Source organism: Lepidochelys kempii, chromosome 1 (assembly GCF_965140265.1).
Source record: "Lepidochelys kempii isolate rLepKem1 chromosome 1, rLepKem1.hap2, whole genome shotgun sequence".
Classification (NCBI taxonomy): domain Eukaryota; kingdom Metazoa; phylum Chordata; order Testudines; family Cheloniidae; genus Lepidochelys; species Lepidochelys kempii.
The window spans coordinates 140,745,231-140,767,106 of record NC_133256.1 but is presented as its reverse complement, the minus strand read 5'-3'; the positions used below and the strand labels follow the sequence as shown (position 1 = coordinate 140,767,106).

The 21,876-nt window shown below is 42.1% G+C and overlaps 2 protein-coding genes across 4 annotated transcripts in view; both read left to right on the top strand.

Moving 5' to 3' along the window:
• The first annotated feature begins 3,374 nt into the window (after window positions 1–3,374).
• Window positions 3,375–5,187, top strand: LOC140905218 (myb/SANT-like DNA-binding domain-containing protein 7). Its single transcript, XM_073328101.1, has 2 exons — window positions 3,375–3,973; window positions 4,562–5,187. The coding sequence occupies exons 1-2, from the start codon at window positions 3,391–3,393 to the stop codon at window positions 4,645–4,647; spliced, it is 669 nt and encodes a 222-aa protein (XP_073184202.1). The 5' UTR covers window positions 3,375–3,390; the 3' UTR covers window positions 4,648–5,187.
• Window positions 5,188–14,214: 9,027 nt separating this feature from the next.
• SMPX (small muscle protein X-linked) overlaps window positions 14,215–21,876 on the top strand; it is a 60,686-nt gene continuing 53,024 nt past the window's right edge. The window contains exons 1-2 of one of the 3 annotated variants that reach the window (XM_073328078.1): window positions 14,215–14,360; window positions 18,551–18,612. In XM_073328078.1, coding sequence (XP_073184179.1) covers window positions 18,574–18,612 — 39 coding nt within the window. In that variant the 5' untranslated portion in view covers window positions 14,215–14,360; window positions 18,551–18,573. Of the gene's footprint in view, window positions 14,361–15,309; window positions 15,388–18,550; window positions 18,613–21,876 lie in introns of those variants that run through there. The other 2 variants (XM_073328085.1, XM_073328068.1) reach the window with 2 other exon arrangements.

Sequence of the window (21,876 nt, the reverse complement as noted above, 5' to 3'; positions counted from 1 at the left end):
ATGATCACTTCGGTGACTGACACACTACAAAGATGTATATAGAGAGATTGATTTTAGATGATTAAAGGGTGACTATCCACCATTTCACTTACTCTATCTGAAAGACGTTCAGATCATAGGAGTTAGCCAGGCATATAATATTGTTATGCTGTTTTAAACTGAATTCTTAAAATAAATGTAAAGAGTGCTTAAGTTGCTATGTAAAACTAAGGAGAAGATGTGACACAGTTTTGTAAGTAGAATTTTAGGTGACTGTTATTCATAGTGCAAAACCATTCTGGTCTTAACTTAAAGATAGAGTCAAAGTTCTCTGTTAAGTTTCAGGTATCTGCTTACAAAAGTTAGTATGGACACCACAGACAAATAGTAGGCACTTTTTTGTTGACCTTTTCAAACAGCCCAGTAAAATTGGTTCTTAAGTCTATGTTTGCATGGCACACCTTAAAGGGATCAAACACAGGCTAACAGACAGGCCTCAAAACAACTGTAAATGGTGCCTCATCATATTCTTGGAGTACAGATCCTCTGTCTCAGTGGTTCTCAATCAAGGGGTTGTGAGCAGGACCAGTGTTAGACTTGCTGGGACCCAGGACAGAAAGCCTAAGCCCTGCTACACAGGGCTGAAGCCTGGGGCTCTGAGCCTTGCCACCTGGGGCTGAAGCAGAAGCCTGAGCAACTTAGCTTCATGGGGGCCCCTGTGGCATGGGGCCCCAGACAATTGCCCTGCTTGCTATCCCTTCATGCCAGCCCTGACTTTTATATGCAGAAAACCATTGTTGTGGCACAGGTGGGCTGTGGAGTTTTTATAGCATGTTGGGGGGCCCTCAGAAAGAAAAAGGTTGAGACCCCCTGCTCTATCTAGCAACCTGTCCTGAAAGCTCAGACTACACAGTCTCTCTGCCCAGTCCTTGTTACCAATGCTGACTCATCAGACTCTCCCTATAGCTTAAGCTACATCCTCTCCCAGAACTCGACCCAGAAGTCTGAGCCTCCTGGGTCCAAAGGGCCACATGGTAGGTGTACCATATAACACACAAAGAATTCTAACACATTATCGCTCTCTTCTTAATCACATGAGAAATACACAGATCTCACAAATAACAAACACATGCATTTCCCCTCCCTCTAGCTCACCCTTCCCTTGAGCGGCCTTGGGGTCCATCTGTGTTCAGGAAGGCAGACTTCACACTGCTTCATCAGGCTACCTCATGCAGCTCCTCTCAGCCTGAGCTGGTAAAAAGTGGCCAAAGAGCAAAGAAGTCAGGTCCTGTCCTTTTATAACCTTCCAGACTGTCATGTGACCTCCTGGTCATTACCAACGGGTGACCTTGTTGTTAGGTGACTTCTCCCCTAACAAATCAGTTCTGGCTGGGAGCCAATCCATTGTATATGAGGTTTGTATTTTAGTAGAGGACCATCTCAATTTCACCACCCCCTGTTGTCAGCTCGGTTCCACTACACATTGGCATTTCAGCGCAACATGGAGGTGAAGAGACCACAGAGAAGGCAACTAATCGCCACACTCAAAATGGACTTTGCTGGTTGGTCAAGATTTATAGAGACTTCATAATCTCATGTGGGATACATAAATTGTACAAACAGATTTCCAAATAGTCACACAGACCCACTGACTTTGACCCTTGAAGCTTTTGGAGTACATCTTCTCTAGGAAAAAAGGTGTGTTCTTAACTCAAGCTAGCTAACATGAGATGAATTTCTAGTGAAGACAAGACAGTCTGCAGTTTTCATGAGTCAGCAAGTTAGACGTTAGGGTTTACCTTCACCTGCTAATTCATGTGAAACCTACAAACTAACTTGTCTTCATTAGGATTTTACCTCATGTTAATTACCATGCATTAGCTAACTCAGATAAAGAACACACCTTTTCCTCTAGTGAAGGCAAGGCCTTAGTTCTAATCTTGCTGTGGTAATATCTTGAATCCCTACGCAGCAAGTCCAGCCAGTGTACAGGGACTTTGCCAAATGGCTATCTGCTGTAGCCTCTGACCATCAGTTGACAGACTCAACAAATAAAGGTGGTATAAATCTGCAGTTTTCAAATGTTGTTTTCATATGACAGTCACTTTTCAAACCTCACTTTCAGCTCCTTGAAGAGAGCTGGCTTTTCAGAATTGAGCTGTACTTCAAAAGGTAATCCTCTGTGTAGCACAGCCAGATGTAGCTGAATGAAGCAGCTTAATACTTGCAGCTTCTTATTCAGGTTCTGTATTATCTTTGGACAGGAAATACGGCCAGCCTTTCAGTACACAGCCCATCCCCTCACATGACGTAAACTATGTCTAGTTTTAAAAAAAGTCTGCATAATTTCCTAGGAATTGTTATTAATGATTATTTAACTCTAGAGATTTGTGTTTGTTTTATGAAATAAAACATTTAGGAGTTAGATACTGTGGGACTTCACTATTGTCCCGTCTCCACCCTGATTCCATTCACTGATTTATTTTTGTATATTTATAATACTTAATTGCACGGGACCACAGATGATTTAAAAAAAGGTTCCTTTAGCACATTCAGTAAAAGTAAGGTTTGATAGAGATCATTGAACACTGATAGAATTATGCAAGTCCTGATACTGGAAAAAATTAATTCTTGTTATTTGTATGATTTTTTTCAGAAGTTGCAGAAGGGGGTTTAAAAATATATTTGTTGATGTTTCTAATGGGAACTGCAACAAGTAGATCAGTTTCCTGTTATTGATAAACTAGGAAATTGAAAGTTCTTGAAGCTGAAATCATCTGGATCTTTTATTTCATCTGCAGCGTATACAGTCTGAATTCATTGACTGATGGGCCACAGAAGGTTCAGAATTCATTATAGATAAATCCTGTAGAGGTTGGGTGCTTGTTAGCTAAACTTATTCACACTTTTTGAGGTCTCCTTGATCTTTCACTCCTTCCAGTCCACCACATTTGGCACGCTTCACTTCAACTCTCTCTCTCCAAACAGACTTCTGAGCTCTAGCATGCTTCTCTACCCAGACAGACTTACCATGTCCCACTAGCTCTTTTTCTTAGCCCTGGTCTACACTAGGACTTTAGGTCGAATTTAGCAGCGTTAAATCAATTTAAACCTGCACCCGTCCACACAATGAAGCCCTTTATTTCGACTTAAAGGGCTCTTAAAATCGATTTCCTTACTCCACCCCTGACAAGTGGATTAGCGCTTAAATCGACGTTGCCGGCTCGAATTTGGGGTACTGTGGACACAATTCGATGGTATTGGCCTCCGGGAGCTATCCCAGAGTGCTCCATTCTGACCGCTCTGGACAGCACTCTCAACTCAGATGCACTGGCCAGGTAGACAGGAAAAGAACCGCGAACTTTTGAATCTCATTTCCTGTTTGGCCAGCGTGGCAAGCTGCAGGTGACCATGCAGAGCTCATCAGCACAGGTGACCATGATGGAGTCCCAGAATCGCAAAAGAGCTCCAGCATGGACCAAACGGGAGGTACGGGATCTGATCGCTGTTTGGGGAGAGGAATCCGTGCTATCAGAACTCCGTTCCAGTTTTCGAAATGCCAAAACCTTTGTCAAAATCTCCCAGGGCATGAAGGACAGAGGCCATAACAGGGACCCGAAGCAGTGCCGCGTGAAACTGAAGGAGCTGAGGCAAGCCTACCAGAAAACCAGAGAGGCGAACAGCTGCTCTGGGTCAGAGCCCCAAACATGCCGCTTCTATGATGAGCTGCATGCCATTTTAGGGGGTTCAGCCACCACTACCCCAGCCATGTTGTTTGACTCCTTCAATGGAGATGGAGGCAATACGGAAGTAGGTTTTGGGGACGAAGAAGATGATGATGAGGAGGAGGTTGTAGATAGCTCACAGCAAGCAAGCGGAGAAACCGGTTTTCCCGACAGCCAGGAACTGTTTCTCACCCTAGACCTGGAGCCAGTACCCCCCGAACCCACCCAAGGCTGCCTCCTGGACCCAGCAGGCGGAGAAGGGACCTCTGGTGAGTGTACCTTTTAAAATGCTATACATGGTTTAAAAGCAAGCATGTGAAAGGATTACTTTGCCCTGGCATTTGCGGTTCTCCTAGATGTAGTCCTAAAGCCTTTGCAAAAGGTTTCTGGGGAGGGCAGCCTTATTTCGTCCTTCATGGTAGGACACTTTACCACTCCAGGCCAGTAACACGTACTCGGGAATCACTGTAGAACAAAGCATTGCAGTGTATGTTTCCTGGCATTCAACCAAAATCCGTTCTTTATCTCTCTGTGTTATCCTCAGGAGAGTGAGATATAATTCATGGTCACCTGGTTGAAATAGAGTGCTTTTCTTCAGGGGACACTCAGAGGAGCCCATTCCTGCTGGGCTGTTTGCCTGTGGCTAAACAGAAATGTTCCCCGCTGTTAGCCACAGGGAGGGGGGAAGGTTGAGGGGGTAGTCATGCGGTGGGAGGAGGCAAAATGCGACCTTGTAATGAAAGCACATGTGCTATGTATGTAATGTTAACAGCAAGGTTTACCCTGAAAGAGTGTAGCGACTGTTTTATAAAATGTGTCTTTTTAAATACCGCTGTCCCTTTTTTTTTCTCCACCAGCTGCATGTGTTTCAATGATCACAGGATCTTCTCCTTCCCAGAGGCTAGTGAAGCTTAGAAAGAAAAAAAAAACGCACTCGCGATGAAATGTTCTCCGAGCTCATGCTGTCCTCCCAAACTGACAGAGCACAGACGAATGCGTGGAGGCAAATAATGTCAGAGTGCAGGAAAGCACAAAATGACTGGGAGGAGAGGTGGAGGGCTGAAGAGAGTAAGTGGCGGGCTGAAGAGAGTAAGTGGCGGGCTGAAGACAGGGCTGAAGCTCAAATGTGGCGGCAGCATGATGAGAGGAGGCAGGATTCAATGCTGAGGCTGCTGCAGGACCAAACCAGTATGCTCCAGTGTATGGTTGAGCTGCAGCAAAGGCAGCTGGAGCATAGACTGCCACTGCTGCCCCTCTGTAACCAACCGCCCTCCTCCCCAAGTTCCATAGCCTCCACACCCAGACGCCCAAGAACGCGGTGGGGGGGCCTCCGGCCAACCAGCCACTCCACCACAGAGGATTGCCCAAAAAAAAGAAGGCTGTCATTCAATAAATTTTAAAGTTGTAAACTTTTAAAGTGCTGTGCTTAAAGTGCTGTGTGGCATTTTCCTTCCCTCCTCCACCACCCCTCCTGGGATACCTTGGTAGTCATCTCCCTATTTGTGTGATGAATGAATAACGAATGCATGACTGTGAAGCAGCAATGACTTTATTGCCTCTGCAAGCAATAATTAAAGGGAGGAGGGAAGGGTGGTTAGCTTACAGGGAAGTAGAGTGAACCAAGGGGCGGGGGGTTTCATCAAGGAGAAACAAACAGAACTTTCACACCATAGCCTGGCCAGTCATGAAACTGGTTTTCAAAGCTTCTCTGATGCGTACCGCGCCCTCCTGTGCTCTTCTAACTGCCCTGGTGTCTGGCTGTGCGTAACCAGCAGCTAGGCGATTTGCCTCAGCCTCCCACCCCGCCATAAACGTCTCCCCCTTACTCTCACAGATATTGTGGAGCACACAGCAAGCAGTAATAACAGTGGGAATATTGGTTTTGCTGAGGTCTAAGCGAGTCAGTAAACTGCGCCAGCGCGCCTTTAAACGTCCAAATGCACATTCTACCACCATTCTGCACTTGCTCAGCCTGTAGTTGAACAGCTCCTGACTACTGTCCAGGCTGCCTGTGTACGGCTTAACGAGCCATGGCATTAAGGGGTAGGCTGGGTCCCCAAGGATACATATAGGCATTTCAACATCCGCAACAGTTATTTTCTGGTCTGGGAATAAAGTCCCTTCCTGCAGCTTTTGAAACGGACCAGAGTTCCTGAAGATGCAAGCATCATGCACCTTTCCCGGCCATCCCACGTTGATGTTGGTGAAACGTCCCTTGTGATCCACCAGAGCTTGCAGCACTATCGAAAAGTACCCTTTGCGGTTTATGTACTCGGTGGCTTGGTGCTCCGATGCCAAGATAGGGATATGGGTTCCGTCTATAGCCCCACCACAGTTAGGGAATCCCATTGCAGCAAAGCCATCCACTATGACCTGCACATTTCCCAGGGTCACTACCCTTGATATCAGCAGATATTTGATTGCGTGAGCTACTTGCATCACAGCAGCCCCCACAGTAGATTTGCCCACTCCAAATTGATTCCCAACTGACCGGTAGCTGTCTGGCATTGCAAGCTTCCACAGGGCTATCGCCACTCGCTTCTCAACTGTGAGGGCTGCTCTCATCTTGGTATTCATGCGCTTCAGGGCAGGGGAAAGCAAGTCACAAAGTTCCATGAAAGTGCCCCTACGCATGCGAAAGTTTCGCAGCCACTGGGAATCGTCCCAGACCTGCAACACTATGCGGTCCCACCAATCTGTGCTTGTTTCCCGAGCCCAGAATCGGCGTTCCACAGCATGAACCTGCCCCATTAGCACCATGATGCATGCATTGTCAGGGCCCATGCTTTCAGAGAAATCTGTGTCCATGTCCTGATCACTCACGGGACCGCGCTGACATCGCCTCCTCGCCCGGTATCGCGTTGCCATGTTCTGGTGCTGCATATACTGCTGGATAATGCGTGTGGTGGTTAATGTGCTCCTAATTGCCAAAGTGAGCTCAGCGGCCTCCATGCTTGCCTTGGTATGGCATCCGCACAGAAAAAAGGCGTGGAACGATTGTCTGCCGTTGCTCTGACGGAGGGAGGGGCGACTAACGACACGGCTTACAGGGTTGGCTTCAGGGAGCTAAAATCAACAAAGGGTGTGCCTGTACATCAAGGAGTATTTCAGGCAGGACTGCACGGAGGGTTCCAATAAGAAATGGTGCACCTAAGTTATCGTTGTTATTGGAACAAGGAGGTTAGCCTGGCCTCTGATTGATACATGGCTAGATTTACCTCGCTGCACCTTCTCTGTGAGTGACTGCAGTGTGATCTAGACAGGGGAGGAGGCAAATGAGTACAAAACAAATCTGGTCTATTTCTTGTTCTGACCCACTCCATCTATCTTTTACATCTTTGGCTGGCAGCAGGCGGTGCAGAAGGACTGCATGCCATCCACATCTCATGGCTGCTCGGCAGAAGATGGTACAGTACGACTGCTAGCCATCTTCATCTCTTGCCTGCCTGGCATAAGATGGTACAATATGACTGCTAGCAATCCTCATCTCTTGCCTGCCTGGCAGAAGATGGTACAGTACGACTGCTAGCAGTCCGTATCGCCTGCCCGCTCACCATAAGACGGTTCAATAGGACTGCAGGACTAAAGAGAATGACCTGGTCAAGTCACTCCAAATTTAGTCCCTGCGCCCATGTCTGCCCAGGCGCTCCCAGCCGACGTGGCCAGGAGCACCTCGGACACGACGAGGACGACTACCAATCGTATTGCACCGTCTGCTGCCAGAAGGCAATGGGTTGCTGCTACTGTGCAGCAAAGCCGTACCGCGTCTGCCAGCACCCAGGAGACATAGGGTGACGGTTACCTGAGCTGGCTCCATGCTTGCCGTGGTATGGCGTCTGCACAGGTAACTCATGAAAAAAGGCGCGAAATGATTGTCTGCCCTTGCTTTCACAGAGGGAGGGAGGGAACGGGGGCCTGACGACACGTACCCAGAACCACCCGCGACAATGTTTTAGCCCCATCAGAGTGCTCCATTGTGAGTGCTCTGGACAGCACTCTCAGATGCCCGATTGTTTGCCATTGCTCTGACGCTGGGAGGGGCGCTTACAGGGTTGGCTTCAGGGAGCTAAAATCAACAAAGGGGGTGGCTTTACATCAAAGAGTATTTCAGGCAGGACTTCACGGAGGGTTCCAATAAGAAATGGTGCACCTAAGTTATTGTCCTTATTGGAACAAGAAGGTTAGCCTGGCCTCTGATTGATACATGGCGAGATTTACCTCGCTGCACCTTCTCTGTAAGTGACTGCAGTGTGATCTAGAAGAATGAGTCCCCTAGACAGGGGAGGGGGGGAAGCAAATGAGTACAAAACAAATCTGGTCTATTTCTTGTTTTGATCCACTCCATCTATCTTTTACATCTTTGGCTGGCAGCAGACGGTGCAGAAGGACTGCATGCCATCCACATCTCATGGCTGCTCGGCAGAAGATGGTACAGTACAACTGCTAGCAGTCCGTATCGCCTGCCCGCTCACCATAAGACGGTTCAATAGGACTGACTGCAGGACTAAAGAGAATGACCTGCTCAAGTCACTCCAAATTTAGTCCCTGCGCCCATGTCTGCCCAGGCGCTCCTGATCGACCTCACAGAGGCGACCAGGAGCACCTCAGACATGACGATGACGGCTACCAGTCGTACTGTACCGTCTGCTGCCACAAGGCAAGGGGTTGCTGCTACTGTGTAGCAATGCCGTACCACGTCTGCCAGCACCCAGGAGACATAGGGTGACGGTTACCTGAGCGGGCTCCATGCTTGCCGTGGTATGGCGTCTGCACAGGTAACTCAGGAAAAAAGGCGCGAAATGATTGTCTGCCCTTGCTTTCACGGGGGGAGGGAGGGAACGGGGGCCTGACGATATGTACCCAGAACCACCCGCGACAATCTTTTAGCCCCATCAGGCATTGGGATCTCAACCCAGAATTCCAATGGGCAGCGGAGACTGCGGGAACTGTGGGATAGCTACCCACAGTGCAACGCTCCGGAAGTCGACTCTAGCCTCGGTACTGTGGAAGCGCTCCGCCGAGTTAATACACTTAATGCACTTAGAGCATTTTCTGTGGGGACACACACACTCGAATATGTAAAACCGATTTCTAAAAAACCGACTTCTATAAATTCGACCTAATTTCGTAGTGTAGACATACCCTTAGTTGATATGCCATTTGTGGGAGGGAGCATCAGAAATTAGTCTGAACTCTCCTGCTATACTTTGGACAACGACTCCATTCAAATCTGTTGCATGTGCTGCTGGGGATCAAGGGACCCCTGAGTGCATTTCCTTTCCACAAAGCCCAATGAACCCTCCTAGTCGGACAACTGAAGATAGAGACTACCATAGCTCAGCAGAACTGCTGGAAACAGCATTCAGCAAAAGGAGTTTGTCCTGGCATTGGTAATACAGTGAATGGGTATTTGACCTTTCAAAAACAATCAGATTTGTTTGTGTTCATAATATGGAGTCAGATTCACCTGGTTCTTATTTTTCCCCAAACTTATTTGCCAAGAACTAAATCAGATGCTGCAGTGTAATGGTTTTAATTTATTTTCAAAATGATATTGAATCACTGGAGTGCTTTAGACAAGATATTTATCATATCAGCACATTGTTTTCAATGAGTATGTATTTTAATCAGTACACTCTTCGCGTGTTGTCAGTTGTGCTTTATATGGTGGCTACATTTTCCTAAGAGCAGAATTGAAATAACGTAATTGTTTGTGCTACAACCCCACATTTCAATTTATCAAAAGGTTTTTGATAAGTGAGATTTTAATGCTGTGCACAAAGAGTATGAGGCAACTGATATTAGATGTGGTCAAGGCTATTATGTTCTAGGATTTGTATGGGTTACATTGACAATGTGGTTTGTAAAAGCCTAATATAAAATCTTGATAATGCAAACACAGCTATTAAAGATGTTAGAACTTCAGGAATTAGAATAAGGTCACCTGGCAGCGTCTAATGAGACCACTCTCCTTAACACAAGGCTAATTATTTCTTTGTGGAACAGATTGTAACAATAATCACTGATCTTCAATTTGAAAAAAACAGAGAAAGAAAGAGAGAAAGAAAGAAAGAAAGAGAACCACATTTGACAACTCAAAAATGTATTTGCAACAAAGATCAGTTAAGTTAATAATGTTTTATGATTTCCATTCCATTAGTATATTAAAGCATGGCAAACACTGTTTGCATATAATCCTGCACTGTTATTAAATGTGTTGGCATAATTATCCAAGAACTCAGGAGAAAATGATTTTTCTTTTCTTTTCTTTTCTTTATGTTAAACATTTGTGTGGGTTGGGGAAAACTGGAAGATACATCATATATGATTCACATGACACTTTGTTAAGTCACTTACCTTCTTCAAATGACATTTCTTTGATAGGCACAACTGAAGTCTGTCATTAACCCTCAAAATTGTTATGTTTTCAATAGTTAAAGAGCCTAGATTACTTTCGGTTCAGATTAAGTGTAAGAGTAGCCACTAGACCTGGGGTGGCAATTGGCCCCTGACAGATGTATTAAACTTTTGTAACACTGACCTATGTCAGGTTCTTGGGCCCAGGAAATAAAATTCAGTCTCTTACAAGTACTCCTACACATCACACCTTTATTATATTAAGGGAAAAAAACAAATGAACAAAAATAAAATTTCCATGAGAAAGAAAGCAATCAGCATTTCTCATTCTCTAAGATCTTCCATTTGAATCCTGTCATAATTCTTCCCACTGGTAGATTTTGTACATTTAATACTCAGTCATAACTTATTTTTTCTGATATAGGAAGCTACTTCAATCATTAATGTGTTGGATAAAGAGAATAATTTATCTCATACTGTGACCCAAGTCTCTGCCTTCCTTCCCAAACCTCTTCAAGCAAAGACAATGATATAAACGTACTATATTGCATGAATATGTACTAATTTGGGATAGTCTTATTTCTAGATATGACTTTCCCTGGTACTCAGCTATAATTTCTAGACCTAAAATTAAGTAAAGGAAGGAAGACTTTGCATCCCCAAAGGGCTGTACCTGGTCCTTAGAGACGGACACCCAAGAACATTTTTTGATTCTCTTATTTTAAGAAGCCTTGCCTGTGTACAGCGAATGGAAACTGTGACTGCTCATTGTTATTTCTGGTGTTTTAGACTGCATTATACTGTTTGTGTTGCACTAAAGCATGTTGCAGTAAGAAAGTATGACTGCTTTACTCCTGGGAATCTCAGGACAACAAGATCTGCGTCTCATGAGGCTATCCCAGTGTACAAAGTCTTTAAATAAATAAATTGCTAGGTGACCATCTAAAGAACCAGCTCTGATATTACAAGGTAAAGCATCTCAGTCAAAAAGTAAGATATACACAATCAATTAGTTTTATACAACTTCTATTTTCCAAGATAAAAAGTAGTGATTTTTTAAAAATAATGTGAATATGAATATGTTCAATAGATGAGCTTCTAAGAATGTGTTAACAGTATGTTTTGAACAAAAATATGTCTTTTCTATTACAAGTGAACTACTATTCCTGGTGTGTTCTCAGCATCTCATAGTACAGTACATAGTGATTCTGTATAATATATGTTATATGATGGTGTCTAAATTAGCTGTTGCCACTCAAGAAGGCAATCTTGCAGTCACCATGGATAGTTCTCTGGAAACTTTCATTCAGTGCACAGCAGTAGTCAAAAAGGCTAACAGTATGTTAGGGACTATTAGGAAAGGGATAGAAAATAAGACAGAACATCTCATAATAGCACTATATAAATCCATAGTGCACCCTGTGATGGGTTCAGTCACAGAGACCCTCTTAGGACTGTCACCTGACATGCTGAAGATACCTCTGCACCCATTTTCTTTGCCAGTTTGGGACTCCAGAACTCTGCCTTGTTGAGCCAGACACGCTAACGGCTTCCGCTTAATGTTTACATCAGTAAGACAAGTTTATATCTTATTCTCCTAACTCCAGACAAGAAATAATACATGCAAACAAATGGGATGAACACACTCAATAGATCATGAGCTTTTTAATGATACCTTACAAGAGACCTTTTGCATAAAGCATATTTCAGTTACATCGTATTCACACTCATAAGCATATTTCCATAAAACATTATGGCAGTGTTTCCCAAACTTGGGATGCCGCCTGTTCAGGGAAAGCCCCTGGCGGGCCAGGCAGGTTTGTTTACCTGCCGCGTCCACAGGTTCGGCCGATCGCGGCTCCCACTGGCCGTGGTTCACCGCTCCAGGCCAATGGGGGCTGCGGGAAGGGGCACAGGCTGAGGGACGTACTGGCTGCTGCTTCCCGCAACCCCCATTGGCCTGCAGCGGTGAACCCGGCCAGTGGGAGCCGCGATTGGCCGAACCTGCGGACGCGGCAGGTAAACTAACTGGCCCGGCCCGCCAGGGGCTTTCCCTGAACAAGTTTGGGAAACACTGCATTATGGAGTGCAATGTCACACACCCATACCTTGAATATTGTGCAGGTCTGGTGGCCCCATCTTTAAAAAAGGGTATAGTAGAACTGGAAAAGGTTCAGAGAAGCACAGCAAAGATGATCAAGTGTATGGCATGACTTCCATATGAGAAGAAACTAAAAAGATTAGGGCTGTTCATCTTAGAAAAGAGATGGCTAAGAGCGGGATAGGACAGAGGTCTATAAAATCATGCTTTTTGTGTGGAATAAGTGCATAATGTTATTTATCCTTTCACACAATACAAAAACCAAGGCTCACTCAATGAAATTAATAGGCAGCAGGTTTAATACAAACAACACAAAGAACTTTTTCACACAATGCACAGTCAACCTGTGGAACTCATTGCCATGAGATGGTATGATAGCCAAAAGTATAACTGGATTTAAGAAAGAACTGGATAAGTTCATGGAGGGTAGGTCAATCAATGGCTACTAGCCAGAATGGTCAGGCACAGAACCCCATGCTCAGAGCAACTCTAAATCTCTGACTTCCAGAAGCTGGAAGTAGAAACCAGGGGTGGATCATTCCATAATTGCCCTGTTCTGTACACTCCTCTGAAGCTCTGGTACAGGCCACTATCAGAGACCTGATACTGGGCAAGATGGAGCATGGTCTGACCCAGTATGGTAGCTCTTATATTCTGTGGTCAACTTGTTAAATCAGCAACTGAATGTATGTGGCAGATGAATGTACAAGTTATGGGGTAGAATACATCTGTGGCTGTACACTGCAAAGCGATTGTAAAACTGGCATGTTCTTACTCAACAAGTCTGCTGTGACATTTTCTGACTTTAGTGACAAATTGTGCTTTTAATGATTTTTACTCCTTTTATCGCAATGTAGTTAACACAGCTAGAGATTTAACTTAATTCTCTTCCTTTTTGTGCATCAATAGGTTTGTTTAATAAATTTTTATCGCTTCCTAATGTGCAAATCTATTGAAGGAAATAGGTCTGAATCGACGTCATTCCAAGCATAATCTGAAGACAATGGAATTGCAGAGGTGCAAGTAAAGGCCTCATGTGGACAGCAGAGCCTTTATTTCTGGTGATGACATAATTAGGGAAAGAACCTGTTTGACTTTCATATCCTAGGAGGGTAAATATGTAGCATGCATGTTGTAGTATCAAGTGAAATACATGAAATGTACAGGGCTGGCAGTTAGGAAATCATCTTTTTACCTGTAAACTGAATGCATTTGATATGGAAATCATTAAGACAATAAATGTGGACTGCCCACAATGCAGTTTTTAAAGAGTAACTTCACAGAATAAAGCTGCACCTTAAGGCAGGATCAATCCCCTCGCAAGCAATGAGCTACGAGCGCATAATATATTGCAAAAATTCCACTGCTAGCAAAAATTTAAATGTATTATCAGTGCACTCTAAATCATGGCTCTGAAGTCATAGCTGTGAAGTTTGGCATGTTTTAAGTGTAAAAATCCCCTGGCCTCAAAAATATTTTAGTTCCTTCTCACAATAAAACTGGGGTACAAATGAACTAAAGCCAAATGGCAAGAACTTCAAACATAACTCTACTATATAGGCCACCAAATGAACTGAAAAGGAAAAGCCAGCTGAAATCGCAATAAAACAGTTAATATTTCAATATAGTTAAGGTAAAAAATGCTTTGACTTTGTTTTTCATATTGGATTGTGCAGTACCACTCATTAGCACTACTGCTGCCACGTAGGTTTATGGCTGCAACTAATTGGGCCCATAGCTGCTAAGTCTTGTGCAGCTTCTTGTGTGACATCTTCTGCAAATTGTGTAATGAGTTAATGTATATATTTGCAGATCATTTGCATATGACCACAGATTTCAGCTTATGGTCAATACACCCTGTTCCAAGCAGTGGTAGGTTCAGAACACAGAGTTGCACAAAACTTGGCAGCTATGATGGGGTAGGTGGGTGGCTGGTTGGAGAGTTCCCTGAGATATGTAGGTGGGCAAGCCACCTCATCGCAGTGTATCATGCCAGCAAATGCATCCATTACTCATAAGGGAGTGGAGCAGCATGACTCGGCACCATCCTGCAGATGATGACAGTGCAGCAACAGCAGCTCTCTTTGGTTTCTGCTGTCTTCTATTATTGGTGTCCTTGGTCAGACGCGGTGGGAGCAGCTGCAGCAGGAAGAATGTCGGTTCCCATGATGTCACAACGAACTGGAGGCTGCAGTCGTGTGAGTGTGAACATGGGGATGATGTCAAACAAATGTGATCCATTTCTTGTGATTCATGTGTGACCTGGACTGATGGGAAAATCTGCAGTTTGGTGCAAAGCACAACTGCGAGGGTATAGACAGATCAGGGTTTAAAGCTCTCACTAAAGAGGATCAAGAGATGTCTAATGTGCATGACCAGGAGAGGTATTAGGGATGACTGCTCATGTCTGTGCTCTGCCATGATATAGTATAATGAGGTGGACGTATTGTTGCATTAATCGCAATGACTGCTCCCATTTGTACTTTCTAAGCATTTCTTAACCCAGATCCCTAACATTTAACAAATATTTATTAGAGCCAACATTTTCAGAAGAATTCATTCATTTTGTGTGCCTCAGCTTTTGGGGGGCTCACCTGATGCCTGACTTTCAGAGTTCCTCTGGACCATTGCAGCTTCCAATGATTTCAGGCCCAAGGTGTGTCAAACTGGGTGCCCAAAAATTGAGTCAAAAAAATTAGTGAGCACCTTCTAAAAACATGGCTGAAAATGTATGTGTTTGTGAGCAATCCTTGGTTTGGTGCAGTGGTAAAGAGATAACATTGTGCAAGTGGTGCCTGAAACAGAATAGGGAAAGTTTAAGGATATGCACTGCCTTCTACCATTGTGTGCTTTGCTCCTGTGCACACCCAAAAACTACAGTGAGTGTGACAGCAAAAAATGACCCAAAGGTGTGTTTCATTAACAGCTATTGCTTGACACTTGAACCCTGTTTTTAACAGTTCAAGTGTCTCAGAGGGAATGAAGATACAGGGTGTATCAAACTCTATATTTAGGAAGAACAACTGCAAGCTATGACAGGAATTCGCTTTTACACTTAGCTTCTAAACTGAGTTCCACTCCAGCCCTGAGCAGCTCTCAGAGCCATACAGGCACAAAGCACTCTCGCTATTTCAGACACATTTAAAGGCTCACAGTCAAGATCTCAGCTGACTGAAGAACGTGTCTCTTTCAGCATCGAAAAGAAGTGTCTATACTCACTTGACGGTTTGGAACTTTTTTTATATAAATAAATCAGTAAACTAAGCTGAAGGTCTCATTTGCAAACTTGAAAGATTCTGTGAAGTGTCCGAAGTGGTTAGAGGTCTCTGTTTATTTGAACATCTTGTGCATCATATTAATGTGTTTAGTGCAGATTGTTATTGCTACTGCTTTATAATCTATGGGGATCTTAAAAGATTTAAAACAGAAAGCTGCTTTAATACTTAGTGACATCACAAACAAAACTATGTAGCAGCATGCTTAATTTTTTCAAAAAATTTGTTACAGTTGGTAAAAAAAAATGTTGGGGGGGATGGGAGAGATGTAAGTTTTCTTCACTGTAATCATAGCTCCTGTGAACATACAGTAGTGGAGGCAGAAACAACCGTGTTATCGAAAACTTTACGTTATTATTGTATTTGCCTGCAGAATGTAGTAAGTTTGTGCCTGGCAAAGAGGAAGAAGCAAAGTGTGGGTTTCTCCTTCTCCTCAGTACCAGTTAGGTTTCACAGTGGTGTGTAGTTCCTGTCAAAGTCTTTTATAAAAAAACACACTGCAGCTTTCTGGCCAAAACACCCATGGTGTTTGATTTCATGAGTACAGCAGGAGGTAAGAGGACTGCATTCGGGGTTTGGGTTTTTGGTTTTGTTTTTTTGGTTTTGTTTTGTCCTGCTGCTTATGTACAGTAGGATTAAGAAAGATGGAAATTATGATAGTGCCTTGTGTATCTCAGCCACATTTAAAGCAAATTGACTAAGAAATCAGTCAGTCCAGACAGCTGCACATCTTTCTGCACCCCTCTCAGGAATTATTTTTAGCTGAAGGAGAGAAGATAACTTTGTTTTTTAAACTCGTTCCGGAATACTGACTGATTCCTTCCTATTAAATATTCCTGTACATGAGTGATTTCACTACAAAGTAAAAGAGTTTGCATTGGAAGTCAGGCATTAAATAGCTCCAAACCGAAATAAGAGTGTCATTGCTTTCAAAGTTTGCCTTTGCATTCAGGCCATAAAAGGTAAAAGGTAAGGTGTGGGGAAGCCAAAGAGGCTTGAGAACAAGGCTTTGTGTGTATCAGACAATTTGCCTGGCAAAGGGGGTTTGAAATTCTTAGCTGATACTGAATGTGAGCTGTGATTTGTTCAAGTTTGCAAATCTGCTCAAAATGCCAGAAATAACAGAATGTGGGTAACAGCATTTTGTTGAATATCTCTCAGATATACATGGCAAAATAAAAGCATTTATAAAAATATATATTTATTAATCCATGTCTGTCTTTGTGTGGTGTGAGAGAAAGATATTGAAGTAACTTAAGCTTTATTTCTAGACATTTGACAGTCAGTAGTTGTGCTAGAGGTGAATTGGGAGGAGGGAAGGAAGGGAGGGAATGCAGCCAGAGAAGGTTGTCTATTTTTACTCATCAGTGTGCTGTTGTCCTGATTTCTTTGGCAGTAATGAGGGCAGCATGAACTGGAAGGAAAAAATCACCTCCTCCAAAAGCAATCCTACACAATTGTATCATACATCTCTCTTTAGGAACCAGTGTCTGATTGCAATCAGTTTCAACACAGGTTTCTTAGGAACTCACAACATATTACAAAAACTAAGATGGCTTGGTTTAAAGAAAGACATTCTAAGTAAAGATTTAGTCTAATTCCTCACCCATCCATGTTTAAGTATGGCCAAAGGCTGGTGAAAGTATATCAGCTATTTCATGTGAGGTGGGGGAGTGTGTTGCCATATGCTAGAAGCCTTAACTGTAATTTCATTGCTGCTGTGGTTTTGAAGCACTCCCATTGTATTTTTTAAATTCGTATGTGTGTTAATTTCCTTTGCCTTTGTTTTCATTTTTAACTGATCAGAAAGGGGGGAAAGATCATAGCATAAAAGAATTACGTTTTCCCCTGTTATAAGACATAATAGATCATGTCTTTCTAACAGTTTGTGGGTTTTTATAATTCTTGAAATGCAATCACTGAATACCAACACTGTATCAGCATAGGTCCACTTTCTATCAGTCATCTGAGAAAATGATTACTTTCCAGGCATAGTAGCAACTTAAAAAAAAATAAATGAATGCAAGGGGTAAAATCCTGAGAGTTTTGCCATTGACTTAAGTGACAGGATTTCGCCACCAAAGTCAGTCAAACAGACAACACAATGCACTTTGAAGTTACGTAAACTATGTCTGGTTTTAGGTTATCACAGTGAAAAAAAGCACCTGGAACTGTACAATTTATAATTTGTATGATGGGTTTTTTGGTTCGAAATCCTTACACAGACCTACCCAAACTGAAAACATAGCCCTCACAAAAGATAGTAAAAAGCAAAAGCAAAATTCAACCCAATGAGGTTGCTTGAGTGAAACTGATGGTAGAATTTGATTCTTGCTTTCCAGTCAGTCTTTATTGAGCTCCTTGACTTCAGAGTCAGTAGAACTGAGTAAGTGGCCTGGTGTGAATTTGTATATTAAGTCAGTATCAGTTTTTCCACGTTTATCTAAAATGGTCTCCATTCTTAATTCCTTCTTATGCTATTGATCAAAAACTTACTAAAAATCTACTTAATATAAATCTTTGAAGGGAAGGTTCTCTGTGGCCTGAAGATTTCCAAAGGACTTTATAATTTAACAGTGTCTATTCCCCCTCCCACACTCCCCCAGTCTATACAGAAATAGATTTGAGAGTTTTTTTAAGCTTTGGGAGTCAGGCGATGGATACATTTTTATTTGTTAAAAGTGTATGCTCCAGGATTACATTTTTATTTGCAAAGGCCAGATGCAGGCTCACGGCTTTTGTAACCTCTATTTCTATTATGAGACAACAGTAACAGTACGTTGTTTGCCCCCAAACGTCTTCCTTTTGCTATTTGCTCATTCTAGAAAGTCCTTAATGTCTTAAGAATTTCTGATTCCCCTCACTATTATTTTTTTTATGTGAAAGCAGTGTCACCATTTCTGGCTATGAAAGATTAACCAGGAAAGCTCAGGTGTTCTCACTCCCTCAGGTATTAGAAGGGAGTATCTAAGCAACTCTGAAACTGAGACTGAAAGAGTAGAAGGGCTGATGAAATGGATGCCTGTCAAGAAGCAGCATGGGTTAAGTTCTAGTTTATCAAGCTCTGCTATCTGAATGTCAGAGCCTGTAACAGTTTCTCATTTTGCTTGCAGGAATTAAGGTGCTCTCTTTAAGAATGTCAAAACAGCCAGTTTCAAATGTCAGATCCATTCAGGTAAGAGACAGTACTTACATTTCTAATATCAGAAAATAATGAATTTTTACATCAATTGCTTCACAATCTGCATTTTGTTTGTAATGAACAACACTTAAGTGTAGCTAGTGATTATTTTAAAAAGAATAAAAGTTTAGCCGTGGTAGACATGAAAGCACATAAAAACATTGACCTGAGGAATTGCTGGTGATCTGAACAAAAAAAAAAAAAAAAGATTCACAGATTTGATTTAAAAACAATAGCCCTTCGCATGATAAATACTGTTTGTTGATGGGTCTGCTAAACACAACAGGATAATCCACAGAATTTCCATATATACAGCCAATCACTATTATAAGCAAGTCCCATCTCTGAAAACCTGAGGGGTTTCTTTAGAATTAATACATTGTGGTAGAAGTATGGGGATAGATAGATGGCACAGCTTTTAATGTTTGCATGTTTTCATCTTTTCATTCTTTTGAACAACAAAATATATAGTTCCAGTATTCAATTTAACTACATTGTTATTCAGAAAGACATTTTATGGGAAAACCAAAATAAAGTAATCAATGACAAGACTGTGCCAGGTAGGGGTGTCTACTCATTCTGGTTAATTGTAGTTCTTAGAGTCTTTTACAAACATTAACTACAGAACAGTCACAACACCTCTCGGAAGTAGGGGAACAAAGCATGGTGAAACTAAGCCCTTAATTCTTCTCCCACTGAAGTCTATTGCAAAACTACCATTGATTTCAGCGTGAGTAGGAATTGGTCCTAAAACAGTAAGAGCTATACTTTTTTGTTTGTTTGGGTTTTTTTTTTTTTTTTAAATGAAACCAAAGATGATCCTAGAAACTTCTAGGATGTCAATTCACAGAGGCTGGTTACTATGTGTTTTCTAGGCCCCAAAGGCTGGCTGTGCCAGCAAGTGCAGGATATCATTCCCAGACTAAGCTCATGTTAGATTTTAAACTGATAAAAACTTTTAATAAAGAATATTTAAAATTATAGAACACATACATTGTTGAATACACATTATAAATACCCCAGCCATGTCAATTCATGTTCATCAGAAATGATTTTAATATTGCAAATGAAGAAAGAAATAAAGAAAAATTGTACGAGCTGACAATTGCCTGTGGTAGAAAATACAGACAAGGGTTAGTGGTTAAGCATATAACATAAAAAAAAGTACACTAGTTAGTTAAATCAGTTGATCTTAGCCTAAAGGCCAGGGTGCCTCCTCAAATACTAACTTGTACAATATTATTACAATTTTTGTTAAATATATTTTTGCAATAGATTTTCCCAGCATGTTGATAGGAAAAACAGTTTAAGCTTGAAATAGCATAAGAACCCCAAATAGAATTTATCATGGCTGATCTGCCCTAAGTTTTCCCATGATAATACTTTCCTAACTCACTGAGGTATTATGAAGATTAATTAACTAATGGTTGTGCAGCATTTTGAAGCTGCAAGGCCTATATGTGGGTATAGGAGAGAGGTATTATTATTATAAAGTGTGATTTAACTGAACAGAGCTGACTTTTTTGTACAAAAAAGGCATAACTGTTTGAGAGAAGTCTTGGCTTTGAAATCAATGGACATTTTGCCATTGACTTCAGACGGGGAGTCAGGATTTCACCCTTTATATATTTCAATGATTTCAAAATCATTTACATTATTAACTCACAGTTTAGGGGATTTATAACTTGGATCTAAGTTTTAATCAGCTACTAATCTTAATATGTTATATTTAAACAAGTTTTCTTTTTTTAAACACATTTTGAATTAAATTGATTTGCTTGTTTCTTTACTGAAAGAGTAGGGGTGGACACTTTTGGTCATGTCTAAGATTTTTTTCCAACCTCTAAATTGAAACTTTAAACGTCCAAATAACTGTTAGTATTTTTTTTAAAAAAGCTTGTGCCCCCAAATCACTAAATGTAATTCTTTAAGAAAGTCAAAATTATGAAATAGTCTTGAATAACAAATGTTAGAAAAGCAACCACTGCACAGACTGAGTTTTTTACTACATTTCTAAGGAAAGCTGTTGGAAGCTGCTGTAGTAAGAAAACCTACACCGCAACTGATGCCTATTTTTCTTGCAGCTATCTCAGATCCATGATACAAGGTGTCAGTGACTTCTATACACTGTAGCTTGTAGTGATTCATGGATTATGAGCTTTTGCTACTACATACTGATACAATAGGTCCTACATCTCGGGAAATGACAATGTATATTGTGCTACAGATATGGAAATGTAAGGATCCATATCCATACACTGACATGAAAAAATGTAGCTGAAGAAGCTGTCAATAATCTGTGTGTGAAATGTTGTCTGTAGTAGTAGCTGAAAATACATTCTGTCAACATTTACTGCTTTTGATTTTCCTCTCATTTAAGTGCTTTTCTGGTTTAGTGTTTTAGTGGAGGTCCTCTGTTCTGTTCAGAGCTCTGAAAACATTCATATTTTCTCAATTTATTATAACACAATTACCTTCAAGTGGCCCTACAGTTTGTTCATCTGTCCTTCTGGATGAATAGGGGTGACCATGACTCATGGGTCTCACCAATAACACTCCTAAACTGGCCTTCTGGGTTGTTTCAGGGCAGTAGAAGGCACTCAGACTCTCTGGTCTGTATATTCTGTCTCTGCAACACTCCCAACCAGAGAATTAAGTGACTGTAAAAATAAGTCCAGCTCTAGTAGTCCAGATCACTGTATAATAGGCCATCAAGCTGACACATCATACATTTTATCTGTCCATTTATAGTCAGAGAGTAATATTATCTATTAGAGAGACAAGGTGGGTGAGGTAATGTCTTTTATTGGACCAACTTCTGTTGGTGAGAAAGACAAGCTTTCGAGCGACACAGAGCTCTTCTTCAGGGCTGCAACCATATTTATCTATCATTCATTCTCTTTTCAAAAATCTTTGTTTTAAAGACACATTTAAACTAGCCTGCAACTTTCTGTCTGAACTCTCGAATAGATAACAGATCAGACTCTGAACTCAGCTGCACTGACATAACTCTAGAGTACTGCCATTGATTCCAACGGGGAGAAGCACTGACCACTGAAAGGTCATGGTTAAGGTGGTCAGGGGTTTGTGCTGATTTGGCTTCCTCCACTAGTGAAGACCCTTTGGAACGGCTGATGAAATATTAAGCTGCCCTGACTGGCAAAGCCCACAAGAGGAGGAAGCAATAGAAACTCTGCCCACCCTTCCAGTTGGATGAATCCCTCCTGGGGTGCAAAGGCACAGGTCTAAGGCAAAGAG

Coding starts and splice junctions, on each gene's coding strand:
- LOC140905218 (XM_073328101.1), top strand. CDS start 3,391: ATGCAGAGCTCATCAGCACAGGTGACCATGATGGAGTCCCAGAATCGC. Junction 3,974..4,561: donor AGGCGGAGAAGGGACCTCTG/GTGAGTGTACCT, acceptor TTTCTCCACCAG/CTGCATGTGTTTCAATGATC.